Raw genomic sequence first — 13,679 nt, 5'->3', positions numbered from 1 at the left:
TCATGGTGGGGGGATCCCCTGGATTACACTGGGACAGAAGGCTCTCCTTCCCGAGTACATTTGGAAGAGGGTATCTTGGCCTCTCCAAGGATAAAAGACCTGCTGGGCAGCATTGAGCAGCAGCTCTTCAGCAGAGGACAGGGGCAGAGCAAAGGGCAGACAACGTAGTCGCAGCTTTTCACATGCTCCACCATAGATCAGGCACCTGGGTGACCGTGCAAATGCTCTTCTGGGACAGAGCAGTGCCTGGAGCAGGGCTGTGGGAGGGCAGCAGGTCCTCACTTTGCCAGGTCCTTTAAGATGTTGTTTTGAATCCCAGCCACAGCCCAGAGAGAAAACACAGGAGAACTCTGGTGTCGGGTGAATGGACAATCTGGGCACAATTTGAGGGCAGGAATTGGACAAAAGCCTGGGACACTGGTGGGAAGATTGTTCACCTTTCTGTGAGGGCCTCCTGAAAGCTGGCAGCTGCAAGTTCCCCTCACTGGACATGAGTTCCTCTTTCTGGGAGGAGAGTACAGGGTGATGCCATCGTCTGCCACCACCACCACTACCCCTCATCCTGCAGGCATGGCTGGAATTCAGAGAGAAGCACAGCACCTCCAAGGAAGGCTGGAGTCGCTTATACCAAACTCCACCCCCTGTGCCCACTGGGGGCATCTTTACCAGGGCAGTCTGACTACGGGCCAGTGCAGAGTCCTCTTCCACAGAAGACCAACACACGCACCCCTGCATGTACCATATCTATTGATCGCAGAGCGCCCCAAAGCTTCAGCTTCAGTTCTAGTGGAAATATGACCAGCTTTCTTCCCTTCTTTTTTAATTTATATTTTGTATTCTATTATTTTTTACAATTTATTTTACTTTTTTCTTTTTTCTTAGGAATGAGCTTAGAGTTTTTTGCTCACTAATTGGTTTGTTTGCTTCATTTTCTCATTTTTTGGATTAGGCTTTTTTTTTTTTTTCTTCTTTCTTTTTCTTTGGAATCAGAGTTTTTTTGTCTGTTTTTTCATTCCTTTTCCTTTTCTCAGATCAAGCTTCTTCTTTTTTTTAATTAGGCTTATCTTAAATAAATCAAAGTACACCTAGTTAAAGGTCTCTCAGCTCACTCATTGATTTAGCTAACAAAGAGTTATGCAATACTTTTTCCATGGGAGGCACTCTGCTAAGACCAGGGATGGATACAAAGACAAGTTGGCCACCATGCTTTCTTTCCAGAATTTTTCTTGTATAAGTGGTAAGTAGGTCACTATAATATACAAGGTCAGAGGAAATATTCTCCACTGCAAGCAAGGAGGAATTCTGCAGAGGACTGACCTGTGGGAAAGAGCAGCCAAAACACAACAGCAGAGTGCACACAGAATATACCAGAAACACTTTCCGAAGTGTCAGGCTCCGAACAATGTAGGACCCCTTCTTAATATAGTATTACTCTCAGAAGCAAGAAATGTAACAAGCTCTCATAACACACAAAAGGCAAAAACCTAGACATAATGATAAGATGGAGGAATTCTTTCCAAAAGAAAGATCAAGAAGAAATCACAGCCAGATATTTGCTCAAAACAGATATAAGCAGTATACCTGAACAAGAATTTATAATAAGTCATAAGAATACGAGCTGAGCTTGAAATAAGCATAGAAGACCCCAGAGAAACCTTGGCTGCAGAGATAAAAGACCTAAAAATGAGTCAGGCTGAAATAAAAAAGATGCTGTAACTGAGACAAAAATCAACTAGATGTTATTACAACAAGGATGAGAGAAGCAGATGAACAAATATATGATACAGAAAGTAAAATTGTGGAAAATAATGAAGCAGAAAAGAAGAAGAAAAGGAAACTATTAGATCACAGATATAGACTAGGGAACTCAGTGATTCCACAAAGTACCATAATATCCACATAATAAAGGTCCCAGAAGAAGAAGAGCAGGAAAAAAGGGACAGAAGTTTTACCTGAACAAATTACAGCTGAGAACACCCCTAATCTCAGGAAGGAAACAGGCATTCAAGTCCAAGAGGCACAAAGAACTCCCCTCAAAAATCAAGAAAAAGAGGTCAACACTAAGACATATCATAGTGAAACTTGCAAAATACAAAGATAGAATTCTGAAAGCAGCTAGTGACAAAAGGTCCTAAACATAAAAGGGTAATAAACACGAAAGGTCAGCAGCAGATCTGTCCACAGAAAATTAGCAGGTCAGAAGAGAGTGGCATGAAATATTCAACATACTAAGTGGGGAAAACATGGAGCCAAGAATACTTTATCCAGCAAGGCTGTCATTCAGAATAGAAGGAGAGATAAAGTTTCCAAGACAAGCAAAACTAAAGGAGTTCATGAAAACTTAACCAGCTCTGCAAGAAACATTAAAGGGGACCCTTTGAGCAGGAAAGAGAGGCAAAAAAACCCATGAAGATTAGAAAGGAACAGAGAGGGCATCCCGGGTGGCTCAGCAGTTTAGCACCACCTTCAGCCCAGGGAGTGATCCTAGAGACCTGGGATGGAGTCCCACGTCAGGCTCCCTGCATGGAGCCTGCTTCTCCCTCTCCCTCTGCCTGTATCTCTGCCTCTCTTTCTCTCTTCTCTGTGTATTCTCATGAATAAATAAATAAAATCTTTCTTTTTTAAAAAAAAGAAAGGAAAAGAGATAATCTACAGGAAAAGTGACTTTACAGGTAATACAATGGCACTAGCTTCATATCTATCAATAATTTCTCTGAATGTGAATGGACTCAATGCTCCAATCAAAAGACATACAGTATCAGAATGGATTAAAAAACAAGATTTATTGATAAGGTACTTACAAGAGACTCATTTAAACACGAAGATACTTCTAAATCGAAGTGAGGGGGTGGAGAACCATCAATCATACTAATGGACATCAAAAGAAAGCTGGAGTAGCCATATTTATATCAGATGAACTAGATTTTAAAACAAAGAGTGGGGATCCCTGGGTGGCGCAGCGGTTTGGCGCCTGCCTTTGGCCCAGGGCGCGATCCTGGAGACCCGGGATCGAATCCCACGTCGGGCTCCTGGTGCATGGAGCCTGCTTCTCCCTCTGCCTGTGTCTCTGCCTCTCTCTCTCTCTGTGTGACTATCATAAATAAATAAAAATTAAAAAAAATAAATAAATAAAATTTGATAATCTTATCCATTTGCTTTTAAAAAAAATAAAAAATAAATAATACAAAGAGTGTAATAAGAGATGAAGAAGGGCACTATATCATAATAAGGGGGTCCATTCAACAAGAAGACCTAACAATTATAAATATTTATGCCCCCACTTGAGAGCAAACTTGTAAATCAATTAATAACAAACTTAAAGAAACTCATTGATAATAATACAGTAATAGCAAAGGACTTTAACACACCATTCATAGCAATGGACAGATAATCAAAGCAAAAGATCAACAAAGAAATAATGGTATTGAATGTCACTCTGACCCAGATAGACTTAACAGATATATTCAGAGCATTTCATTCTAAAGCAGCAAAATACACATTTTTTCTAGTGCACATGGAACATTCTCTAGGATAGATTACATACTGGGTCACAAATCAGGTCTTGGCCAGTATGAAAAGAGAGATTATACCATGCATATTTTCAGGTCACAACTCTATGAAATTTGAAGTCAACCACAAGAAAAAATTTAGAAAGACCACAAATAAATGGAACTTAAAGAACATCCTACTAAAGAATGAATGGGTTAACCAAGTATTAAAGAAGAAATAAAAAAAAAATACATGGAAGCAAATGAAAGTGAAAAAGGATAGTCTAAAACCTTTGGGATACAGTAAAGGAGGTGATAAAAGGGATGTATATAGTAATACAGGCCTGCCTCAAGAAGCAAGAGAAGTCTCCAATATACAACCTAACCTTACACTTAAAGGAACTGGAAAAAGAACAGTAAATGAAGCCCAAAACCAATAGCAAAAGGGAAATAATTAAGAGTAGAGCAGAAATAAATGATATAAAAATAAAAACAGTAAAACAGATCAACAAAATTAGAAACTGGTTCTTTGAAAGGCTTGGGTAAATCCCAGATTTACCAAAAAGGAAAAAGTACCCAATAAATAAAATCACAAATGAAAGAGGAGAGAGCACAACCAACACCACAGAAACACAATTATAAGAGAATACCATGAACAATAATATGCTGACAAACTAGGCAATGTGGGAGAAACGGATAAATTCCTAGAAACATATAAACTAGTAAAGGTGAAACAGGAAGATATAGAAAATCTGAATAGACTCATAACCAGCAAAGAAACTGAATCAGTAACCAAAAATCTCCCAACCAACAAGAGTCCAGGGCCATATGGCTTCCCAGGAGAATTCTACCAAACATTGAAAGAAAAATTAATACCTATTCTTCTGAAGTTGTTTCAAAAAAAAGAAATGGAAGGAAAACTTCTAGACGCATTTTATGAGGCCAGCAATACCTTGATTACAAAACCAGACAAAGATCTCATCAAAAAGGACCAATATTCCTGATGAACATGGATGCAAAAATCATCAACAAGACATAGCTGATCAAAACTAACAGTACATTAAAAGGATTATTCACCATGATCAAGTGGGATTTCTTCTTGGCCTCCAGGTGTGGTTCAATATCCACAAATCAATCAATGTGATACATCACATCAATACAAAAAAAGAGATAAGAACCATATGATCCTCTCAATAGATGCCGAAAAATCATTTCACAAAATAAAGCATCCTTTCTTGATAAAAACCTTCATGAAAGCAGGGATAGAAGGAACATACCTCAACATCATAAAGACGATACTGAAAACACCTATAGAGAATATCTTCCTCAACGAGGAAAAATCGAGAGCTTTTCCCTTAAGGTCAGGAACACGACAGGGATGCCCACTCTCACCACTGTTATTCAACATAGTATGAAATGGGGCTGGGAAAACTGGGCAGCCACATGCAGAAGAATGAAACTGGACCACTTTCTTAGACCACACACAAAAATAAATTCAAACTGGATGAATGACCTAAATATGAGACAGGAAACCATCAAAATCCTAGAGGAGAACACAGCCAGCAAGCTCTTTGACCTCGGCTGCAGCAACCTCTCACTAGACACATGTCTGGGGGCAAGGGAAACAAAAGCAAAAATGAAATATTGGGACTTCATCAGGATAAAAATTTCTGCACAGTGAAGGAAGCTATCAACAGAAGTAAAAAGCAACCCATGGGAGAAGATATTTGCAAATAATGTATCAGATAAAGAGCTAGTAACCAGAATCTGTAAACAACTCATCAAAATTAATACCCCAAAGCTAAATAATCCAGTGAAGAAATGGGCAGATGACATGAACAGACATTTCCCCAAAGAAGACATACAAATGGCCAACAAACCCATGAGAAAATGCTCACCATCACTCATCATCGGGGAAATTCAAATCAAAACTGCAATGAGATACCATCTCACACCTGTCAGAATGGCTAAAATTAACAACTCAGAAAACAACAGATGTTGGCGAGGATGTGGAGAAAGAGGAACTGCTGGTGGGGATGCAAAGTGGTATAGCCATTCTAGAAAACAGCATGGAAGTTCCTCAGGAAGTTAAAAATAGAGCTACCCCACAACCCAGCAATTGTACTATGGGTATACAGCCAAAGGATACAAAAATGTTGATTTGAAAGGGCACGTGCACCCCAATGTTTATAGAAGCACTATCAACAATAGCTAAATTATGGGAAGAGCCCAAATGTCCATTGACTGATGAATGGATAAAGAAGATATGTTTTACACACACACAATGGAACGTGGTCATCGAAAAGAATGAACTCTTGCCATTTGCAACAACGTGGTCGGAACTAGAGTGCATTGTGCCAAAGGAAATAAGTCAGAGAAAGACAAATTCATGTCTTCACTCATATGTGGAATTTAAGAAACAAAAGAGATGAACATAGGGGAGGAGAAGGAAAACTAAATGAGATAAAAACATTGAGAGGGAGGCAAATCATAAGACACTCTTAACTACAGAGAACAAACTGAGGATTGTTGGAGGGAGGAGGGTGGGGGATGCCCTAAATGGATGACAGGCACTAAGGAGGGCGCTTGTGGGGATGAGCACTGGCTGTTCCACATGTGATGAATCACTATATTTTACTCCTGAAACCAATACTATATAGTATGTTAACTGATTTGAATTTAAACATAAATAGGTAAATAAACAAAAATAAAATAAAAGTATTTCACAGACAAGCCCAGAATGTATCAACAACAGCAAGTAAAACTGGCCCTGGCTGAAATTCAAAGAGCTCAAAACAAAAAAGAGAACAAAGGAATGGCCAAACCTCTCAATGGATCAACGACAAACAAAACACTTAGAGATATTTACCTATTCATTACAAAACTGCTGTCCTTGACTCCCAGTAGAGTAATTGCTCATTTTCTGCTGTATAACCTATTAATCCTTCATGCTGTAGTTGACAAAGGCAGAAGTTATGCCATTTTAGAGGCATATGAAAATGCACTAGAAAATGAGAGCTCTGGTCTCCTGTCTTACAACAAAACAGATACTGGTTGTACTCTCTCGTAGAAGCCAGGAGATCATAGTGTGGTATTTCTAGAATCCAAGCAACACATGGAGGCCTTAAAATTATTTACCAAAAATTCTCATGAGCTCCCTAAGCTGGTCTTCAGATCCCAGTTCAGGAAATACTGGTATAGCTCAGGGTCTGGATTCAGACTCCCTAGGTTGAAATCCCAACCCTATCCACAATAAGCTTTGTAAAGAAGGTCAAGTCACTTGACTTTTCTAAGTGTTCTTTAACTACTAAGTAAGGATGATAATTCCAGCTGCCCTTTTAAGATTTTTGTGAGAAGTAAGTAAATAATAAGGATGTCCACATTTTTTCTATTACCAATGCATTGAAATACGCCTGTCCTTCGCTAAATCAGTTCTAGGAACACATTCCACAGATTGTTACTCCAAAGCCTAAAGACCAAATGAGAGGCTCAAAGCCCCTTCCTGCCAGAGTTGTACCACAGAAACATCACGGAACCTACCTTTTTACATCATCAAAAAACTGACTAAATTAAAAATCCTGAGTCAAGTAGAAATAAGGATTTATTGCATTTTGCAAACTGTGCCACCTTTCTTTTGACCACACAATAGGTCCATCTGCCGGAAAGAAGCAAAAGGTAAAGTAAACAAGGACATAAGGGGGTGCCACCCTGGGATACAGGAGCAGATGTACCACTTTCACCGGGTGTGCTCCAGACTCAGAGTTAGGCAGTCTTGTCTTATAAAATAGAATCTTACAACTTGTTTATGAAGACTGAACTATAAAAGATGCCTGGAGTATTTCCTCCTCTTAAGGCCATTAAACTCAATAGGAAGAGGAGAGAACGGGAAAACAAACCCACATAACTCTTAAGATGTCATATGGGAATGGATGAGGGGGGATACAAAGCAAACCCAGGAACATATAAATGGCTTCCCAGAAAAATGGGCTTTCAAGTGGATTCTGACCTGCTGAATTAATAATGATAGAAGTGAATTAACAGAAACTTGTAATTGTACCATCTAGGTTTAAATTAGAAGGTAAAAAGCCGCTATGTTTAATACATATATATGACTGTGTTGGGATCAAAGAGTAATGTAAGAAATTTGAGTGAATTGTATGAATAGCTGACTCTTATTCCACGTGCAATTTAAAGAATAAGCAGAGAGGAAACCAGATAAATTAACCATCACTGTTGATTAATTCCCTGTCCCAGAAGATGATGCGAGGCCCCAGACAGCCAACTTACTTCTGTTTGGAAGGGCCCACTTTCCATGATCAAAGGAAGAGGGATAACCCCAGTGACTGATAAAGGACCAAGATGTCTTTATCAGAAGAGGGATGAAGTCCATTTTGAGGGTAGGATCCTCAGGGGAATCATGCCCAGGACTTCCCTGACCTAACGCATGATTGATCAGCGTTGTACTTTGCTCTGTCATCCCCTGATGGTGCTCTGAGACCTCCTGAGAAATATCATTAACTCAAGGCTGACATTCAGCTGCTACTACGGGTAGACAGAAATCCATGCCAGCTGGCAACTTAGCCACAGCCCCAAATCCTTGCTGCCACCCAGATGCTCAGGTCCTGAGTTGTCTGGATGGGTGAAAAGAGGATCTCCTATGAGACCCATCAGCCAGTAATTAGTAGTTCCTGAATGTGTACATCCTGGCAAAAAATGGGCCCAAACTCTGAAGGTGGGGTTGGGGGGAGAGGTTGACTCCTGTTGATGACAAATAGCGTCCACATGTGAAATGGCTGGTGCCTGTCTGGTCTCCTGAGAATGTGACTGACCCTCATGGGCTCGTGCTTCCGTCCACCATGACCACCTGTAGAAACATGCTGTCTACATCATATAGGCATCAGCCACCAGCTGTCTTGGCCATTGTGCCCTCACCAACCCCCACAATGCCCTGCTGCTCTGACCCCACTGGGCACGGAGGAGTGGCTGAGAGCCATTCCTGCATGATTCCAGGGAATGAGAGACAGACTGTTACAGAAGTCATCTAAGTTGACGCCCGCAGTCTCAGCCTTTGGTCCATTACATTAGCTTTTCTATTTGGAACAACAGCCAGATATGGGAACGTTTTACCAGATTCCATCCTACTTGCAAACCTAAAGAACTTGGGGGGAGGGGATGGTAATTCTTGATTAATAACTTGAGCCTGACCTAAATATTGTGAACGGAAAGGAGAAAGAAATTGAGTGTCGAAGGCACCCAGGCCTCTGCCACACAAACTCTAACAACTTCAACGTCAAATTTGTACAACTACAAGGCTTGTTACCTCGTTCAGTGCCCCAAGTTTAATTTAAGAATCAACTGTCACAGCTTGTTCGACTCTCAGTAATGAGAGGCAATTTACTCGAGAGCCCTGTTATCCAAGAACCCTTCAAGGCACACACCACGAGCAGAGCAGGAGCCCTGTCTTATTTTAAAAGTCAAAAATGAAAAAAAAAAAAGTCAAAAATGGCACCAATATATTTTCTTTATGTAAAATTTTGTTGATCTGTATTTTCGTCATTGACTCTCACTCGTCAAAACAGAATCAGCTCCTAGTTCAGTTCTCAACGCATCATGGGCAATTCATTTTCGTGGTGCTTTAGAAGTAAATGCCAAACATTCCTAAGTAATATCGTAAAGGAAGAGGCCCCTTTGTTCCTCGTATTAAGAAAGTAATGAGGGGAGATAAGAAAAGCATCCTCTCACCCAAGAACTACTAACTAAACAAATGGTAAATCCAAGATATAATTTTAAAAGTAAATCCAGGATATCACATTAATAGCAAAATGATTTAAAAAAAGAGGGGGGAGCACTATACCTGCTGCAAATCCAGTGTAATTGTCACATAATGGTATTCAATTCCATTCTTAATACTGGGACTCTGCCACCAAGTGTTCTTTCCATCAATGGCATTTGTAATTGGGTGTCTCTCTATCGAATCAGCAGCGACATGTGAAAAGACAAAAAAAAAAAAAAAAAGTCATATAATGAATTTATAGCTGTTCCTCTAAAGAAAAAAGTAAAAACTAAGGTGAAAGCCTCATCACATCAGTATCAAACATCCAAATAATATAAAGAGAGAGCAACTCATATCTGCAACAGTGGGAATTTAACGCCGACTCTGTCCCGGCGGCCGGGACCTCGCGGGAGATGCCCCGACGCCCGTGCTGCAGGTGCAGCAGGTGCAGCGAGCGAGCTGCATGGGGCCATGGGGCTGCCCTTGGGGGGGGGGTCAGTGGGGGGCAAGAATGCCAAGCCCAGGACCACGCCGCCCAGGCGCCTCTAGTGCGCATCCGTTTTGGGAACAAAACCTGCAGTCCTGCATGGTAGTTGAAAGGTACTGGAAGTGGGGCACCTGGGGGCTCGGGTGGGGCGCCTGCCTTCGGCCCGGGATGTGACCCCAGGTCACGGGATCAAGTCCCTGTCGGGCTCCCTGCAGGGAGCCTGCTTCTCCGCATCTCTCTCTGGGTCTCATGGATAACTACGTAACATCTTTTTAAAAAGGAAGAAAGGTAGGAAGGTAGGAAGGAAGGAAGGTAGGAAAGAATGGAGGAAGGGAGGGAGGGAGGGAGGGAGGAAGGTTGGAAGAGAGGCAGGTAGGTAAGTAGGTAGGTAGGTAGGAGGGTAGGAAACCCGGCCTGGTCCTCCGAGTAGAGTAAGGCGGCCCGGGCTTGCCTTCCCTTCTCCATCCACAGGCGCCCCAGGCCGGATGCAGAGGGACAGGGGTGGTGCTCCCGGTTCCAGGCCGAGGTCCCTCCCCTCCCACCCGGCCGCTGCTGGCCCCGATGCCCGGGAGCTCAGGGCGCCGGCTCCTCTGTGCTGTAGGTCCCGGGCTTCGCGGTAGCAGCCTTCACAGCTTGTTTGTTCCAAGATTTTATTTATTTATCCATGAGAGAGAGAGAGGGACCCAGAGAGACCCAGAGAGAGAGAGAGAGAGAGAGAGAGACCCAGAGAAACCCAGAGAGAGAGAGAGAGAGAGAGAGAGACCCAGAGAGAGAGAGAGAGAGAGGGACCCAGAGAGACCCAGAGACAGAGAGAGAGAGAGAGAGAGGGACCCAGAGACAGAGAGAGAGAGACCCAGAGAGAGACCCAGAGAGAGACCCAGAGAGAGAGACCCAGACAGAGACCCAGAGAGAGACCCAGAGAGACCCAGAGAGAGAGAGAGACCCAGAGAGACCCAGAGAGAGAGACCCAGAGAGAGACCCAGAGAGACCCAGAGAGAGAGAGAGAGACCCAGAGAGACCCAGAGAGAGAGACCCAGAGAGAGACCCAGAGAGAGAGAGAGACCCAGAGAGAGAGAGAGAGAGACCCAGAGACAGAGAGACCCAGAGACAGAGAGAGAGAGAGAGAGAGGGACCCAGAGAGACCCAGAGAGAGAGAGAGAGGGGGACTCAGAGAGAGTCCCAGAGAGAGAGAGGCAGGGACCCAGTCCGAGGGAGGAGCAGCCCCAGTGGGCGCTGGCCTTGGACTCGCCCCGCTCCGGGGTCACGGCCTGGGCCACAGGCAGGTGCTGGGCCGCTGAGCCCGGCACCCTCTGGGGACCTCCACCTGTCTGCAGGCACCCCATGAGCGGCCGGGCAAGGCCTGGGGATCCCCCCCTGCAGCGTGGACCATCCTCTGGCCCGGGGCAAAGGAGCCGGGTAACCACCGCCGCTCATCTAAACCGTGTGCGCAGTCCCTGGAATAGGGATACCGCAGTCCCACGTCACAGCAGGGCTTCCCAGATTAACTTCCAGGAAAAGTGAATTAAAAAAAAAAAAAAAAAAAGTGTTTCCGAGAGGCGTACGGGCCCGAGCCGAGCTCTGCACCCGGCACAGGTCCCCGGGCCCCACAGGCCCCTGGCTCCCAGTCACCAACCCTGCACTCTCATCCCATAATGAACATCCGAGACCAGCGAAAGGTGTAAAGAACCGTAATTTCAAAAGGAAGACCAGTCCTGTAAAGTGTGTTCATTTTGTTGTCATGAAAAACTCAGAAATTTCTCATTTTCTCCTTTTTCCGCCGGCCAGGATCTGTACCTTGGATGAGCACTCTAACATGCTTACTAGAGGAGCCTCACAGCTATTAATATTCCAGCCATCATTATGCATAGACATAAACTCTACATCTGTTCAAAATGTACACGGTTCTGAATCTTAATTGGAGCCAAATTGGATTTAATAAAAAATTTGAAAAGAACCAAAACCAAGCAAAATGAAGTCCTCAATGCAACAGGAATTTCATAATCAAGTGAAATCATTTTCAAAAGAAAAAAAATTTAAAGATTGTATTCATTTATTCCTGAGAGACCCAGAGAGAGGCAGAGACCCAGGCATAGGGAGACTCGATTCGGGACCCCCGGGGTCACGCCCTGAGCTGAAGGCAGAGGCTCAACTGCTGAGCCACCCAAGCATCCCCAAAAGAAAAAATTTTACTCAAAACTGAAAATACACTACATTTGCCATTTTTAAACTGTGAATACTTTCAGACTCTATTACTTCCGTGACAGCAGACCACTAGGAATTGTTCAATTAAAAACATACAGGCTTACGTCCTTGAGTTACTTATGGGAATACGACAGCACAGGACAGGGCAAAAATTTTCTATTTTTATTGACAAATTGTTTAATTCAGCTAAACAACTGGATGGATTTCATTTTGCATTTAGTCTCATCACCTTTGCAGTCCCCTGAGAGGAGTCATCCTATCTCATCAATGAAAAGAGAAACTGCTGAACGTGTTTAATAATTAGCACTTGTCCTGTTGAAGCTCAGAAAGGTGTCAGGTCCTTATAATGACAGCAAATACCATGGCAAAACCAAATATCAGATAAATGCCCTCGTGGTGTCAGTGGGTGCTGAAGTTGGCACATTAAGGCGTCAGAACCATAAAGGAAATATTTCTGGCATTGCTTCTGAAGAAAAATAAATATCACAGCAAACATTCCCCAAACATCCTCCAGAATCTTCTTTACAGGCCATGGGGTTTAATATGTGACAGAAAAACACACACACAGCCACATTTCCAAATCAGATCTGTGGCTCTCCGGTAATTCTGCGAGAAGCTATCTAATTGGAAATTTTGCTACCTGCCACCTCCGGTCAAATTGATACGAGAATTAGTCACGAAAATGAGGACTGGGAGATGAATCAACAATTAACCATAATCCCCATTATGAAAGTTTAATCATAATTAATTTGCGAATACTGATTAGTTGTTGGCATACATCCCTTACTTAGAATGAGATGGAAACTTACACCACCCTCACCAGGGAGAGCTGCGCAAGTCAACCCGAGGGCCAGCGGCCTCAGGAAATTGGTGGGGGATTCATGGATGAGGTCAATCTTTCAAGCTGCTAGTTTTTAATTGGGAAGCACGACCTATTAACAGGAAGCCCAAGGTTCCTTCCTTTTGTACCGTAATTGAGTACGGACCTGCCAGATTTATTCGAGCCGGTCAATGCATCTGTAGAGTCTTATCATCTGTTGCTCCAACTTTTCCTAAAATAAATTCCTGCAGTTTATTGCCAGATTTTTATTCTCCTGGGGTGTCGTGTGTTCTAAATTCCTAGTTCCAAAACAGGACTTCAAGATGTAATGAAGTTGGTAGCTTAACATCCAGCACACAGAGTAAATCCGGACGAAGTCTAAAAAATGCTTCAGGTAAATAAAAGGGAGGAGATCAGAAACAGACGTCCTCTGCATCTTGCCTGGTCACTAAAACAGTTCACTTCTGTCCCGATGTGAAGCGAAGGGGCGGGCCTGCCTCAGTGTGGCTGCGTCTTCCAGTGAGACACGGAGACTCTGCAGGGGGAAGTGACGGGTCCCTCCTGGACTCAGTTTGGCCAACGCATCTCATCCACGTTTCCAACCCAGAGCCTCCACTCAATCATCGTCCACCCCCGGCTTCGCATCTTCCTTCCATCCTGTCTCTGTGACTGTCCACAGTCCCTCGTGTTTCTCCTTTCCAGAACACCGTTCCCTCTACTTCAGGCAATGAGGCTTTTGGATGCCCAATGACATCCAACCACTTTCTCGGAAGCTTCTGTTGATACTTCAGTTCCCACTAAGGTTTTCCTTCTCAGAAGTCCTACGTCACTTATAATATGTACTACGGGGCATACGAGCCCTGAGTTTACAGTTTTGAATATTTGTTTGATTGTTCTCTACATCCAACC

At 43.2% G+C, this 13,679-nt stretch overlaps 1 protein-coding gene across 1 annotated transcript in view; it reads right to left on the bottom strand.

Moving 5' to 3' along the window:
- Nucleotides 1-13,679, bottom strand: part of LAMA2 (laminin subunit alpha 2) — a 597,066-nt gene that overhangs the window by 446,592 nt on the left and 136,795 nt on the right. The window contains 1 exon segment of the mRNA XM_077902686.1: nucleotides 9,343-9,455. Within this exon segment, the coding sequence (XP_077758812.1) occupies nucleotides 9,343-9,455 (113 nt within the window).

Source organism: Canis aureus, chromosome 1, assembly GCF_053574225.1.
Source record: "Canis aureus isolate CA01 chromosome 1, VMU_Caureus_v.1.0, whole genome shotgun sequence".
Taxonomy (NCBI): domain Eukaryota; kingdom Metazoa; phylum Chordata; class Mammalia; order Carnivora; family Canidae; genus Canis; species Canis aureus.
Note: the sequence above shows the minus strand (reverse complement) of the source record. Positions and strands in the feature narration are given on the sequence as shown.